The following is a 16,738-nucleotide window of genomic DNA, read 5'->3' as shown; positions in this document are numbered from 1 at the left end:
CAGCATGCCTATGCATGAAGAGAGAGAAAAAGAGGTGTGAAAACTGAAAATAGCTGAAGTTGATGACTGCAAGCTGTGGGTCATTGGGGCAAAGGCAACCTTTGGGCAGTCATGTTCTGCTTTTCCTGATATATATTAATGATCTAGAACTTGGTCTGCAGGGGACAATTTCAAAATTTGCAGATGACACAAAACTTGGAAGTGTTCTAAACTGTAAAGGGGACAATATAGAACTGTGTAAGATACAGACAAATTGCTGGAATGTGCAGATAGGTGGCAGATTGGGGAGGCAATGGCCTAGTGGTATTATTGCTAGATTATTAATCCAGAAACTCAGCTAATGTTCTGGGGACCCGGGTCTGGGTTCGAATTCTGCCATGGCAGATTGTAGAATTTGAGTTCAATAAAAAATATCTGGAATGAAGATATATATGAGCATTGTCAATTGTTGGAAAAATCCATCTGGTTCACTAATGTCCTTTAGGGAAGGAAATCTGCCATCCTTCCCTGGTCTGTCTTACATGGGATTCCAGAGTTGCAGCAATGTGGTTGACTCTTAATTGCTGTCCAAGGGCAACTAGGGATGGGCAATAAATGTTGGCTAGCCAGTGACACCCAAGTCCCACAAAGGAATGAAAAAAAGATGAAGGGCGCAATCTTACCAGCACACTGCACCTACCATTAGTATGGCTTGGCTGAAAATGGTGTGCGATGCTAAAAGTCAAATTCACACCTGGCGTCAAGCAGTTTGGTATCTTCCCAGCCACTTTTTCCCGGCGGGAACCACTTCACACGGTTTTGGCCATGAAATCTATTACCATAGATTTCAATATCATTAGTGAGTTTGGTACGGCTGATTCCCCCCTCCTGGATGTTTCCCAATTCTCTGACATCACACTGATGTGAATCACAGATGCTCTATGAAAGTCTGGGCCAGGCTCAGCACTAATGAAGAAGAATGAGGAAGTGTGTATGACCCAGGCGAGAAACTCCAAGGTGTTTTATGAAGTCAGCCTAATCCAGAAGTTTTGCACTTTGAATTTGGCATGGGTAAGCATAAGATGTTTTACTCCAGGTATGATTCAAGTGACCCACGAGGGAGCTTTTATCAAACAAAATTTATTTAATAACACAGTTAACATTTAATAAGAAAATTAGCATAGCTTTTACCAATTACAGAAAAAAACAACCATAATATTGTATAAACCTTAACAGCTAAGTATACTGTTCCAAATCAAACAACCTCCACAAACATTCTAGGCTTGGCATGGAAGGCACGCTCACGTGATGCTGGATTTTGCAGCTTCTTAACACCTGCTGTGAGTTGGTCCTTTCAAATGTTGTATTGCAACTGAGACTTCCCAGATCTGGAATTTCCAGCACACCTTGAGACACACAGAGACACTGCTTGCCTCTAGTTTCTAGCTGCACTTCATAGACAGCAGAATTCTTACTCCAGAAAGAGACAGGGAACACTGCAGACCAAACAGTTTCTGACAAAATAAAACTAAAACCTTTGAGTCATAAAAACCTTAGGACACCGCATTAGGCCCAGAAATAAAAATAAAAATGGCTTTAATTATCTTGCTTCAGTAACAATAAAAGATATCTGTACAGACAGCACAGCAACAATAACACCAGGGCCAGTTTAAACAAAACTGCAGAGAAACATGATGAAAATAAATTTCTTAAAGGCACAGTATCGTCACAGGTGAGTACCATTGGGCACCAACCCCCAGAGTATGTGGGGGGAAGGGGATTCTCAGCCACTGCCATGTTGTGGGGTGGGGAGTTTGCATGGAGGCAGGGATTGGGGGTCCTCAGGTTGGGGATTGTCGTTGGCTTGGGGCTTGTGTTGCGCGCCTTCCCTTGGCTGCTGACTGACCCTGAGTGGTTTCACATGAGATTGACTATCAACCCCATGAATATCACTCTGGTGACCCTGCCAGCTGTCTGCTGGATAGGCTCCATGGCTTTTTGTGGACATTCCATCCCAGCCACCGATAACAAGCAGCAACTCTGTCAGCTGTTGTCCCAATCAAGGAAGCTCTGCAGATGTTAACACGGCTCCTCACTGCATGGACTCTGCAGTGCGACCTTCAATTGGAACCCATCTCGTGATAGTCACCAGGGTGCCCCTCCCCCATCTGTCTGAACTGCTAGCCATTCCTGGAAGCCACTGCACCAGACATCTGGACGGATGCACACATGTCTGTGCATCAAGGGTTCCCAATGGGAACCCCTGCACAGCCACCTGTATGGTCTCCGTGTCTGCCATGGCAACGACAGGCAAACACAGTAAGAATTTTAACAACACCAGGTTAAAGTCCAACAGGTTTATTTGGTAGCAAATGTAGTCCAACAGGTCTATTTGGTAGTAATGGCATTTGCTACCAAATAAACCTGTTGGACTTTAACCTGGTGTTGTTAAAACGCTTAGTGTGTTTACCCCCCCCCCCCCCCCCCCCCTCCCCACCCCCCCAATCCACCAAATACAACTATGGATTTTGGCTCGGGGACAATAGAGATGGCGGTCATTCTTACAGTGGCTGAGGAGGGGAAGGAGGGAGAGATCCACCATTGCAAGGCCAGCCTGGGCCAGCGACCGCAGCAGGAGGACAGGGGGCTGCTGGTTGGGGCCAGGACATGGCTGCACATTGGCCCGCGGAGTGGGAGGAAGAGACAGAGACTCGCATGCCATTCGATGGACTGATGGATACTGTGTGCCATCACAGGCTCTGTCTCAGTGCATTTAAAATCGAGATAGGTAGACTTTTGATTGGTAAAGGAATTAAGAGTTCCGGGAAAAAGAATGGGGTTGAGAAACTTATCAGACATGATTGAAGGAGGAGGAGACTCAACAGACCGAATTTATTGGTGATATTTAACAGTGCCTATTAACCTAACCCTAACTCGTGCAGTTCTTCACCTGTGCCCTCTTGGTGACCCTACAACTTTTTAATCTTACATGGCCTACCACAATGTTTAGATGCCCCCCAGGGTGCACATCAGAAGTGGAGGCGTTAGCTGTGTTCCATCCCCCGTGGCCCATGATGCGGTTGGTGGGCATCCCCAGGGGTACTGGCACTTGGAGCGCCATGGCTGACTTTCAGATGAGACAGATGTAGCTGTGCCACCCCATTCATCCTGCTGCCTGTGAGACATTTCTACTTCATCCCCATTGATGTAACAGGGGCATGTCCTCCACTGGGCTTCCTGTAGTTGATGATTATTTCCTTTATTTTGCTGACATTGAGGGTTATTGTTGTCGAACCATTTCGCCAGATTCTCTATCTCTTTCCTGTACTCCTGTACAAGAGGTGATGGCCTAGTGGTGTTATAGCTAGACTGTTAATCCAGGTATTCAGCTAATGTTCTGGGGACCCGGGTTCAAATCCCGCCATGGCAGTTGGAGGAATTTGAATTCAATAAAAAAATCTGGAATTAAGAGTCTACTGATGACCATGAAACCATTGTCAATTGTCGGTAAAACCCGTCTGGTTCACTAATGTCCTTTCGGGTAGGAAATCTGCCATCCTTACCTGGTCTAATCTACATGTGACTCCAGAGCCACAACAATGTGGTTGACTCTTGAATGCCCTTGGGCAACTAGGGATGGACAATAAATGCTGGCCCAGCCAACAATGCCCATGTCCCATGAAAGAATAAAGAAAAAACTCCATCTCATTATTGTTTGACATCTGACCCACTATGGTAGTGTCATCAGCAAACTTGAAAATGGAGTTGGAGTGGAATTTGACCACACAGTCGCAAGCATAGGAGCAGTATAGTAAGGGGCTGATGACACAGCCTTGCGGAGCACCGGTGTTGAGGATGATCGTGGAGGAGGTGTTGTTGCCTATCCTTACTGATTGTGGTCTGTGGGTTAGGAAGTCTAGGGTCCAGTCACAGAGGGAGGAGCCCAGGCCCAGGCCACGGAGTTTGGAGATGAATTTTTTGGGAATAATGGTGTTGAAGGCTGAGCTGTAGTCAATAAATAGGAATCTGACACAGGTGTTTTTGTTATCCAGGTGTTCCAGGGTTGAGTGTAAGGCCAGGGAAATGGCGTCTGCTGTGGACCTGTTGCAGCGATAGATGAACTGTAGTGGATGCAGGCAATCTGGGAGGCAGGGAATGGTGCCAGGGATGAGAAATTTCAGTTATAATGATGGATTGGAGAGGTTGGATCAGTTCTCCTTGGAGAGAAGAAGGCAGAGAGTAGAAATGATAGAGATGTTTATCACATTGAATGGGTGGACAGAGTAGATCAGGAGAAACTGTTCCAGTTTGTAAAAGGATCAAGAATGAGGATTTACCCAGATGTGTTTTAATGGCAATTGACAAAGGTTTCATGATCATCATTAGACTTTTAATTCCAGATCCTTTTTTAAATTAAATTCAAATGTCAACTTCTGCTGTGGTGGGATTTAAACCTGGGTCTCCAGAGCATTATCCTCAGTCTCTGGATTACTAATCCTTGACATCAAGGCAGCATTTGATCAAGTGTGGCATCAAGGAGCTTTAGCAAAACTGGAGTCAATGGGAATTGTCCTGCCCTGGTTAGAGTCATAGATGGCACAAAGGATGATGGCTGTTGTGGTTGGATATCAAGCATCTCAGCTTCAGGACATCACTGCAGGAGTAGTTGCCCAAGCACAATCATCTTCAACTTCTTCACCAATGACCTTCCTTTTATCATAAGATCTGAAGTGGGGATGTTTGCTGATGATTGCATAATGTTCAGCACCATTAGTGACTTCTCAGATACTGGAGCAGTCCATGTCCTAATGCAGCAAGACCTGGACAATATCCAGGCTTGGACTGACAACTGGCAAGTAACATTTGCCCCACACAAATGCCAGGCAATGACATTTCCAACAAGAGGGGATCTAACCATCGCCCCTTGGCATTCAATAGCACTACCAATGTGCATTGACCAGAAACTGAACTGGATTAGCCATATATTGTGGCTACAAGAGCAGGTCAAAGGCTAGGAATCCTGTGCAAGTAACTCACTTCCTGATTCCCCAAAGCCTGTCCACCATCTACAAGGCACAAGTCAGCGGTGTGATAGAATATTTTCTGCTTGCCTTGGTGAGTGCAGCTTCAAGAACGCCCAAGAAACCTGACACCATCCAAGACAAAACAGCACTGTGTACTATTTACAAGATGCACTGCAGGAACTTAACAAGATTCCTTAGGCAGCACCTTCCAAATCCATGACTACCACCATCTACAAGGACAAGGGCAACAGATATATGGGAACACCACCACCTGGAGGTTCCCCTCCGAGCCACTCGCCATCCTTACTTGGAAATATATCACCATTCCTTCACTGTCACAAGCCCAAAATCCTGGAATTCCCTCCCTAACAGCACTGTGGGTGTACCTACACTTCAGGGATTGCATCAGTTCAAGAAGGCAGTTCACTACCACCTTCTGAAGGGCCGCTGCCTTAACCAGTGATTCCCACATCCTGATCTGCAATGCACTGCCTGGAATTGTGGTGCAGGCAGATTGAATTGAGGCATTCAAGAGGGCAGTAGATGATTATTTGAATAGAAACAATATGCAGGGTTACAGAGAAAAGGCAGGAGAATGGCCCTACATCACAATTCTTGTTTGGAGAGCTGGTGCATACAGGATGGGCCAAATAGCCTCCTTCTGCACAGTAACAATTCTGTGATACTTTTCTCCGCCAATGACATTCTCGTCCTGTGGCCATACCTACACCACAAAGACCGCACTTGGAGCATTGTGTGCAGTTTTGGTCCCCTTACCAGGATATTGCCCTTAAAGGATATTATCGCCATAGAGTGAGTGCAATGAAGGTTCACCAGACTTGTTCTGGGGATGGCGGGACTGTTTTATGAAGAGCCCTGGGGCAAACTGGGCCTGTATTCTCCAGAGTTCCGCAGAATGAGAGGTGATCTCATTGAATACTTAAAGGAATAGACAAGGTAGATGCAGGTAAGATAGAGTCATAGAGGTTTATAGCATGGAAACAGGCCCTTTGGCCCAACTTGTCCATGCCGCCCTTTTTTTTTTTAAACCCTAAACTAATCCCAGGCCAAGATTCCTTAGGCAGCACCTTCCAAACCCATGACTACTACCATCTACAAGGGCAAGGGCAGCAGATATTTCCCTTGGCTGGGGAATCTAGAACCAGGGGGCACAATTTCAAAATAAGGGAGAAGCTGAACTTTGGACTGCGATAAGGAGAAATTTCTTCGCAAAGAGGGTTGTGAATCTTTGGAATTCTCTGCCTCAGAGGGCAGTGGAAGCTCAGTCAGTGAGTATGTTCAAGGTAGAGATTGATAGACTTCTGATTAACAAGAACATAATGGGTTACTGTCATCGAGATATACAGCATGGAAACAGGCCCTTTGGCCCAACTCGTCCATGCTGACCACATTTTCTAAGCTGAACTAGTCCCATTTGCCTGTGTTTGGCCCATATCCCTCTAAACCTTTCCTATCCATGTACCTGTCCAAATGTCTTTCAAAATGTTGTAATTATACCTGCCTCTATACCACCTCCTCTGGCAGCTTATTCCCTATGCACACCACCCTCTGTGTGAAAAAGTTGCCCATTAGGTCCCTTTTAAATCTTTCCCCTCTCACCTTAAACCTACGCTCTCTAGTTTTGGACTCCCCTGTCCTGGGGAAAAGACTTTGGCTATTCACTTTATCTATGCCCCTCATGATTTGATAAACTTCTATAAGGTCATCCGTCATCCTCCCACCCTCCAGGGAAAAATAGTTCCAGCCTCTCATAATTTAAACTTTCCAGTCCCGGTAACCTTCTTGTAAATCTTTTTGCACCCTTTCCAATTTAATTACATCCTCCCTATAGCAGGGTGACCAGAATTGTACGCAGTACTCCATATATGGCCTTACCAATGTCGAGCACAGTTGTAACATAATGTCCCAACTCCTGTACTCAATCCTCTGACCGATGAAGTAACACCACTTTCAAGGAACTATGTACTATGCTCAAGAATACTCAGCATGGCTTTGTCAAAGGCAGATTGTGCCTTACGAGCCTGGTGGAGTTCTTCGAAAATGTGACTAAACACATTGACGAAGGGAAAGCGGTAGATGTGGTTTATATGGATTTTAGCAAGGCGTTTGATAAGGTCCCCCATGCAAGGCTTCTAGAAAAAGTGAGAGGGCGTGGGATCCAAGGGGCTGCTGCCCTGTGGATCCAGAACTGGCTTGTCCAAAGGACAGTAAGAAGTCTCACAACACCAGGTTAAAGTCCAACAGGTTTATTTGGTAGCAAATACCATAAGCTTTCGGAGCTTGCTGCTCCTTCGTCAGATGGAGTGGTCTCTGTTCTCCAACAGTGCACAGACACAGAAATCAAGTTACAGAATACTAATTAGAATGCAAATCTCTACAGCCAGCCAGGTCTTAAAAGGTACAGATAATGTGGTTGGAGGGAACATTAAACACAGGTTAAAGAGATGTGTATTGTCTCCAGACAGAACAGCTGGTGAGATTATGCAAGACCAGGGGCGAGCTGTGGGGTTACTGATAATGTGACATAAATCCAACATCCCGGTTTAGGCCGTCCTCATGTGTGCGGAACTTGGCTATCAGTTTCTGCTCAGCGACTCTGCGCTGTCGTGTGTCGTGAAGGCCGCCTTGGAGAACGCTTACCTGAAGATCCAAGGCTGAATGCCCGTGACTGCTGAAGTGCTCCCCCACAGGAAGAGAACAGTCTTGCCTGGTGATTGTCGAGCGGTGTTCATTCATCCATTGTCGTAGCGTCTGCATGGTTTCCCCAATGTACCATGCCTCGGGACATCCTTTCCTGCAGCGTATCAGGTAGACAACGTTGGCCGAGTTGCAAGAGTATGTACCGTGTACCTGGTAGATGGTGTTCTCACGAGAGATGATGGCATCTGTGTCGATGATCCGGCACGTCTTGCAGAGGTTGCTGTGGCAGGGTTGTGTGGTGTCATGGTCACTGTTCTCCTGAAGGCTGGGTAGTTTGCTGCGGACAATGGTCTGTTTGAGGTTGCGTGGTTGTTTGAAGGCAAGAAGTGGGGGTGTGGGGATGGCCTTGGCGAGATGTTCGTCTTCATCAATGACATGTTGAAGGCTCCGGAGGAGATGCCGTAGCTTCTCCGCTCCGGGGAAGTACTGGACGACGAAGGGTACTCTGTCCACCGTGTCCCGTGTTTGTCTTCTGAGGAGGTCGGTGCGGTTTTTCGCTGTGGCCCGTCGGAACTGTTGATCGATGAGTCGAGCGCCATATCCTGTTCTTATGAGGGCATCTTTCAGCGTCTGGAGGTGTCTGTTGTGATCCTCCTCATCCGAGCAGATCCTGTGTATTCGGAGGGCTTGTCCGTAGGGGATGGCTTCTTTTACGTGTTTAGGGTGGAAGCTGGAGAAGTGGAGCATCATGAGGTTATCCGTGGGCTTGCGGTATAGTGAGGTGCTGAGGCGACCGTCCTTAATGGAGATGCATGTGTCCAAGAATGCAACCGATTCCGGAGAGTAGTCCATGGTGAGTCTGATGGTGGGATGGAACTTGTTGATGTCATCATATAGTTGTTTCAGTGATTGCTCACCATGACTCCAAAGGAAGAAAATGTCATCGATGTATCTAGTGTATAGCATCGGTTGAAGGTCCTGTGCGGTGAAGAAGTCTTGTTCGAACCTGTGCATGAAGATGTTGGCATATTGAGGTGCAAATTTTGTCCCCATGGCTGTTCCGTGTGTCTGGATGAAGAACTGGTTGTTGAAGGTGAAGATATTGTGGTCCAGGATGAAGCGGATGAGTTGTAAAATTGCATCTGGAAACTGGCAGTTGACGGCATTGAGTACTGAGGCCATTGCAGCAATGCCATCATCGTGGGGGATGCTGGTGTAGAGTGCCGAGACATCCATTGTGACGAGGAGTGCTCCTGGTTCAACTGCTCCATGTGTGTTGAGTTTCTGTAGGAAGTCCGTAGTGTCGCGACAAAAGCTGGGGGTTCTTTGTACAATGGGTTTCAAGATGCCCTCGACATAGCCGGAGAGGTTCTCGCACAGGGTTCCATTTCCTGAAACGATGGGACGGTGAAACGATGTCCGGGGAAACGATTTTCCCTCCAACCACATTATCTGTACCTTTTAAGACCTGGCTGGCTGTAGAGATTTGCATTCTAATTAGTATTCTGTAACTTGATTTCTGTGTCTGTGCACTGTTGGAGAACGGAGACCACTCCATCTGACGAAGGAGCAGCAAGCTCCGAAAGCTTATGGTATTTGCTACCAAATAAACCTGTTGGACTTTAACCTGGTGTTGTGAGACTACTTACTGTGCTTACCCCAGTCCAACGCCGGCATCTCCACATCATTGTCCAAAGGAGGCAGAGAGTCTGTATAGATGGGTCTTTTTCGAATTGGAGGTCGGTCACCAGTGGTGTGCCCCAGGGATCTGTTCTGGGACCCTTGCTGTTTGTCACTTTCATAAATGACCTGGATGAGGAAGTAGAGGGATGGGTTGGTAAGTTTGCCGACGACACGAAGGTTGGTGGGGTTGTGGATAGTCTGGAGGGATGTCAGAAGTTACAGAGGGACATAGTTAGGATGCAAGACTGGGCAGAGAAGTGGCAGATGGACTTCAACCCAGATAAATGCGTAGTGGTCCATTTTGGCAGGTCAAATGGGATGAAGGAGTACAATATTAAGGGAAAGACTCTTAGTACGGTAGAGGATCAGAAGGACCTTGGGGTCCGGGTCCATAGGACTCTAAAATCGGCCCCGCAGGTGGAGGAGGTGGTTAAGAAGGTGTATGGTGTGCTGGCCTTTATCAATCGAGGGATTGAGTTTAGGAGTCCGGGGATAATGATGCAGCTATATAAGACCTTCGTCAGACCCCACTTGGAGTACTGTGCTCAGTTCTGGTCGCCTCATTACAGGAAGTATGTGGAAATGATTGAAAGGATGCAGAGGCGATTTACAAGGATGTTGCCTGGATTGAGTGGCATGCCTTATGAGATAGGCTTAGGGAGCTCGGTCTTTTCTTCTTGGAGAGACGTAGGATAAGAGGAGACCTAATAGAGGTGTATAAGATGTTGAGAGGCATAGATCGGGTGGACTCTCAGAGGCTTTTTCCCAGGGTGGAAATGGCTGCTACGAGAGGACACAGATTTAAGGTGCTGGGGGGTAGGTACAGGGGAAATGTTAGGGGGAAGTTTTTCACACAGAGGGTGGTGGGCGAGTGGAATCGGCTGCCATCAGTGGTGGTGGAGGCAAACTCAATAGGGTCTTTTAAGAGACTCCTGGATGAGTATATGGGACTTAATAGGATGGAGGGTTATAGGTAGGCCTAAAAGATAGGGATATGTTCGGCACAACTTGTGGGGCCGAAGGGCCTGTTTTGTGCTGTAGTTTTCTATGTTTCTATGTTTCTATGTACCTACTTCCCTTGGTCTCTCTGTTCGACAACACTCTCCAGGTCTCGGCCATTAACTGTGTAAGTCCTGCCCTGGTTTGTCTTATCAATATGCAGCACCTCACATTTATCTGAATTAAACTCCATCTGCTATGTGCTGAATTCACCTGTGGGAAGTGCACCCATCTCCAACTCCTCAAAAACCGCGTTAGGGAATTGGAGCTGGAGCTGGATGAACTTCGGATCATTCGGGAGGCAGAGGTGGTCATAGGTAGAAGTTTCAGGGACGTAGTTACTCCGAAGAATGAAGATAGATGGGTGACGGTGAGAGGGGCTGGGAGGAAGCAGTCAGTGCAGGGATCCCCTGTGGTCGTTCCCCTCGGCAACAAGTATACCGCTTTGGATACTGTTGAGGGGGCCGACCTACCAGTGGTAAGCCACGGTGACCGGATCTCCAGCACTGAGTCCGTCCCTGTGGCTCAGAAGGGAAGGGGGAGAGCAGGAGAACAATAGTTATTGGGGAATCGTTCGTTAGAGGGACAGATAGGAGGTTCTGTGGCAGCGAAAGAGCCTCACAGATGGTATGTTGCCTCCCGGGTGCCAGGGTCCTTGATGACTCGGACCGTGTTTTCAGGATCCTTAAGAGGGAGGGGGAACAGTCACAAGTCATGGTATACATCGGTACCAACGACATAGGTAAGAGAAGGGACGGGGATTTAAAACAGGAATTTAGGGAGCTAGGGTGGAAGCTGAGAGCCAGGACAAACCATGCTGTCATCTCTGGTTTGTTGCCGGTGCCACGTGATAGCGAGTTGAGGAACAGGGAGAGAGTGCAGATAAACACGTGGCTGCAGGGATGGTGTAGGAGGGAGGGTTTCAGTTACATGGATAATTGGAGCACATTCTGGGGAAGGTGGGACCTGTACAAACAGGACGGGGTGCACCTGACCCAGAGGGGCACCAATATCCTGGGAGGGAAATTTGCTACGGCTCTTCAGGGGAGTTTAAACTAATTTGTCAGGGGGATGGGAAAACGAGCTGTAGTCCAGAAGCCAGTGTTGAGTGTAGTGAGGTACTGAGGAGGGTATCAAGGTCGCAGGAGTGTACCAGCAGACAGGAAGGTGGGTTGAAGTGTGTCTACTTCAATGCAAGGAGCATCCGGAATAAGGTAGGTGAACTTGGAGCATGGATTGGTACTTGGGACTACGATGTTGATAGGGAGTGGGATAGCTTGATCTTGGTTTCAGATAAAGCTCGGCACAACATCGTGGGCCGAAGGGCCTGTTCTGTGCTGTACTGTTCTATGTTCTATTACGGAGACATGGTTAGAACAGGGACAGGAATTCCGGGGTATAGATGTTTCAGTAAGAGTAGGGAAGGTGGTAAAAGTGGTGGAGGAGTAGCATTGTTAATCAAGGATAGTTTAACGGCTGCAGAAAGGCAGTTCGACGGGGATCTGCCTACTGAGGTACTATGGGCTGAAGTTAGAAATAGGAAAGGAGCGGTCATGTTGTTAGGAGTTTTCTATAGGCCTCCAAATAGTAATAGAGATGTGGAGGAAGAAATTGCAAAGCAGATTATGGATAGGTGTGGAGGTCGCAGGGTAGTTGTCATGGGTGACTTTAACTTTCCAAATTTTGATTGGAACCTTTATAGGTCGAATAGTTCGGATGGGGCAGTTTTTGTATAGCGTGTGCAGGAGAGTTTCCTGACACAATATGTGGATAGGCCGACAAGAGGTGGGGCCACATTGGACTTGGTACTGGGTAATGAACCGGGCCAAGTGTTAGATTTGTTTGTGGGAGAGCACTTTGGAGGTAGTGACCACAATTCAGTGTCTTTCATTATTGCAATGGAGAGGGATAGGGCCATACTGCAGGGCAAGGTTTATAATTGGGGGAGAGGTAATTATGACGCGATTAAGCAGGAATTAGGGAACATAAAATGGGAACAGAAACTGTCAGGGAAAGGCACAAATGAAAAGTGGAGCTTGTTCAAGGAACAAATACTGCGTGTCCTTGATAGGTATGTCCCTGTCAGGCAGGGAGGAAATGGCCGAGTGAGGGAACCATGGTTCACAAAAGAGGTTGAATGTCTTGTCAAGAGGAAAAATGAAGCATATGTAAGGATGAGAAAACAAGGTTGAGTTGGGTCGCTTGAGGGGTACAAAGTAGCAAGGAATGAGCTAAAAAAAGGGCTTAGGAGAGCTAGGAAGGGGCATGAGAAGTCCTTGGCGGGTCAGATCAAGGCAAATCCCAAGGCTTTTTACTCTTATGTGAGAAATAAAAGAATGACCAGGGTGAGATTAGGGCCGGTCAAGGACAGTAGTGGGAACTTGTGCATGGAGTCAGAAGAGAGAGGAGAGGCAATGAATGAATACTTTTCTTCAGTGTTCACCAAGGAGAGGGGCCATGTTTTTGAGGATGAGTGTGAGATACAGGCTGATAGGCTGGAGGAGGTAGATGTTCTGAGGGAAGATGTATTAGCAATTTTGAAAAACCTGAGGGTCGATAAGTCCCCTGGGTCAGATGGGATATATCCTAGGATTCCTTGGGAGACAAGGGATGAGATTGCAGAGTCTTTGGCTTTGATCTTTGGGTCCTGACTGTCCACGGGGATAGTGCCAGAGGACTGGAGAGTGGCGAATGTTGTTCCTCTGTTCAAGAAAGGAAATAGGAATGACCCTGGCAATTATAGGCCGGTTAGTCTTACTTCGGTGGTCGGTAAGTTAATGGAAAAGGTCCTGAGGGATAGGATTTATGACCATTTGGAAAGATGCAGCTTAATCCGGGATAGTCAACACGGATTCGTGAAGGGGAAGTCTTGCCTCACAAATTTGATTGAATTTTTTGAGGAGGTAACTAAGTGTGTAGATGAAGATAGAGCAGTTGATATATACATGGATTTTAGTAAGGTGTTTGATAAGGTTCCCCATGGTCGGCTCATGAAGAAAGTAAGGAGGTGTGGGATAGAGGGAAATTTGGCCGATTGGATAAGTAACTGGCTATCTCATAGAAGACAGAGGGTGGTGGTGGATGGAAAATTTTCAGACTGGAGACCAGTTACCAGCAGTGTACCACAGGGATCAGTGCTGGGTCCTCTGCTATTTGTGATTTCTATCAATGACTTGGAGGAGGGGGCTGAAGGGTGGGTCAGTAAATTTGCTGATGACACCAAGATTGGTGGAGTAGTGGATGAGGTGGAAGGCTGTTGTAGGCTGCAAAGAGACATTGATAGGATGCAGAGCTGGGCTGAAAAATGGCACATGGAGTTTAACCCTGATAAATGCGAGGTGATTCATTTTGGTAGGACAAATTTGAATGCGGATTACAGGGTCAACAGCAGGGTTCTGAGGAATGTGGAGGAGCAGAGAGATCTTGCGGTTCATATCCACAGATCTCTGAAGGTTGCCACTCAGGTGGATAGAGCCGTGAAGAAGGCCTATAGTGTGTTTGCGTTTATTAACAGGGGTTTGAGTTTAAGAGCCGTGGGGTTATGATGCAACTGTACAGGACCTTGGTGAGACCACATTTGGAATATTGTGTGCAGTTCTGGTCACCTCACTATAAGAAGGATGTGGAAGCACTGGAAAGAGTGCAAAGGAGATTTACCAGGATGCTGCCTGGTTTGGAGGGTAGGTCTTATGAGGAAAGGTTGAGGGAGCTAGGGCTTTTCTCTTTAGAGCGGAGGAGGATGAGAGGTGACTTAATAGAGATTTATAAGATGATGAGGGGGATAGATAGAGTTGACGTTCAGAGACTATTTCCTCAGGTGGATGTAGCTGTTACTAGGGGGCATAACTATAAGGTTCATGGTGGGAGATATAGGAGGGATGTCCGAGGTAGGTTTTTTACTCAGAGAGTGGTTGGGGTGTGGAATGGACTGCTTGCTGTGATAGTGGAGTCGGACACTTTAGGAACTTTCAAGCGGTTATTGGATAGGCACATGGAGCACACCAGAATGATCGGGAGTGGGATAGCTTGATCTTGGTTTCGGACAAAGCTCAGCACAACATCGAGGGCCGAAGGGCCTGTACTGTGCTGTACTGTTCTATGTTCTATGCTATACCTCAGCCCACTAGCCTAGTTGATCAAGATCCTGTTGTAGCCTTAGATAACCTTTTTCGCTGTCCACAATTTTGGTGCCACTCACAAACCTACTAACCGTGCCTCCTATATTGTCATCCAAATCAGTTATATAAATGACAAACAACATGGGTTATGGGGATAGTGTGTATAAAAAACATTGAAATGTCTGATCACTCATGATCATATTGAATGGTGAAGCAGATTTAATGGGCTGAATGGTCTACTCCTATTCCTATGTTCACTTCCACCTTGTCAAAGGCATTTAGGAATGGGTAATACCAGTGACTCTCATCTTCCAGAAATGAATAAAAAAGATCATCAATGGTGTATGTTTTTCTGTGGAGTCAGTCTGCCATGTGTAAACAACACTAATGTAAAAAGTATTCCTAATTAATCAAGATGTTCCATTTATTACAGAAATCAAATAACTAAAGTTGACATTCGCAGTGATGATGTGGATGAGACTGTAAAGTTTAATTTCCAGGTATGGTGTGGTATGTTTACCCCTTTGATTAACACAATCACAGCTTTGTTACAATCATTAAAGTTCATTAAAGCCAGGTTTCATTGTCACATTTAAACATAAAACATTTTCCTCAATGTGATAACTCAATTAAATTCATTCAGCAAACATTGGTGAATTTAACCATTTTGAATGTTAAAGGTTCTGCTAATATTCTGAATTTGGCACGAGTTTGGTTTAGGGCTAATCAATGGTTTTGGTTATGAACTGTTTTGGTTGGTTTCGTTATGGTTAGGGTAACATTATTATACAACAGACCTTTTTGCTCACTTGTCCACATGTCCATCCTTGGCCTGTTGAAATGTTCCAGTGAAGCCCAATGCAAACTGGAGGAACAGCACCTGATCTTCCGATTGCAGTTTTGGTGTCCTTATCTGAGGAAGGATGTCCTTGCTATAGAGGGAGTACAGCGAAGGTTTACCAGGCTGATTCCTAGGATGGCAGGTCTGTCATATGAGGAGAGACTAAGTCGGTTAGGATTATGTTCACTGGTGTTTAGAAGATTGAGAGGGGATCTCATTGAAACTTTAAAAATTCTAACAGGGTTGGGCAGGGTAGATTCAGAAAGAATGTTCCCAATGGTGGGGGAGTCCTGACCTTGGGGTCATAGTTTGAGGATAAGGGGTAAACCTTTTAGAACTGAGGTGAGGAGAAATTTCTTCACCCAGAGGGTGGTGAATGTTTGGAATTCACTACCGCAGAATCGAGTTGAGGCCAAAACATTGTCTGATTTCAAGAAGAATTTAGACGTAGCTCTTGGGGCTAAAGGGATCAAGGGATATGGGAGGAAGGCAGGATCTGGATATTGAATTTGATGATCAGCCATGATCAAAGTGAATGGCGGCGCAGGCTCAAAGGGCCAAATGGCCTACTCCTACTTCTAATTTCTATGTTTCTATGATTGGGCACTTTACAGTCTTCCGGACTAAACATTAAGTTCAACAACTTCAGAGCGTGAAATCTCTCCTCCATCTCCACTCTATTTCCTTGTATTTCAAAGCACAAAGAACAGTAGAACACAGGAACGGGCCCTTCGGCTCTCCAAGCCTGTGCCGATCATGATGCCCTAACTTTAAAAAAAAACCTTTAGCCCTTACTCAGTCCATATCCCTCTATTTCCTCCCTATTCATGTACCCATCCAGATGCTTCTTAAATCTTGCTAATATGCCTGCTTCCACCACCTCCACTGAGAGCGTGTTCCAGGCACCCACCACTCTCTGCGTGAAAAACTTCCCCCGCACATCTCCGTTAAACTTTCCCCCTCTCACCTTGAGCCTGTGCCCCCTTGTAATTGACACTTCCATCCCTGGAAAAGCCTCTGACTGTCCACCCTGTCTATGCCTCTCATAATTTTATAGACCACTATCAGGTCTCCCCTCAGCCTCCGTCTTCCCAGTGAAAACAATCCTAGTTTATTCAACCTCTCCTCATAGCCGACACCCTCGAGACCAGACAACATCCTGGTGAACGTTTTTTGTACTCTCTCCAAAGCTTCCATGTCCAACTGATAGTGTGGTGACCAGAACTGCACACAATATTCCAAATGCAGCCTAACCAAGGTTTTATATAGCTGCAACATGATTTCTAATAAGGGAAAAAGGAATAGAAGATTAAGATAGATTTTGATGAGGGAAAAATGGAAGGAGATTCAAGTGGAACATAAATGCCAGCGTGCACTGATCGGATCAAATGATTTGTTTTTGTGCAGTATATCCTGGGGGACCAATCAGGAGC

At 46.3% G+C, this 16,738-nt stretch overlaps 1 protein-coding gene across 2 annotated transcripts in view; it reads left to right on the top strand.

The window, feature by feature from the left end:
* The window catches only part of LOC144501157 (integrin alpha-E-like), a 377,113-nt gene that overhangs the window by 299,925 nt on the left and 60,450 nt on the right, over positions 1-16,738 (top strand). For both annotated transcript variants that reach the window (XM_078224555.1, XM_078224556.1), the window contains one exon: positions 14,898-14,964. In XM_078224555.1, coding sequence (XP_078080681.1) covers positions 14,898-14,964 — 67 coding nt within the window. The remainder of the gene's footprint in view (positions 1-14,897; positions 14,965-16,738) is intronic.

The sequence above is a fragment of the Mustelus asterias genome, chromosome 12 (genome assembly GCF_964213995.1).
Source record: "Mustelus asterias chromosome 12, sMusAst1.hap1.1, whole genome shotgun sequence".
Classification (NCBI taxonomy): Eukaryota; Metazoa; Chordata; class Chondrichthyes; order Carcharhiniformes; family Triakidae; genus Mustelus; species Mustelus asterias.
Note: the sequence above shows the minus strand (reverse complement) of the source record. Positions and strands in the feature narration are given on the sequence as shown.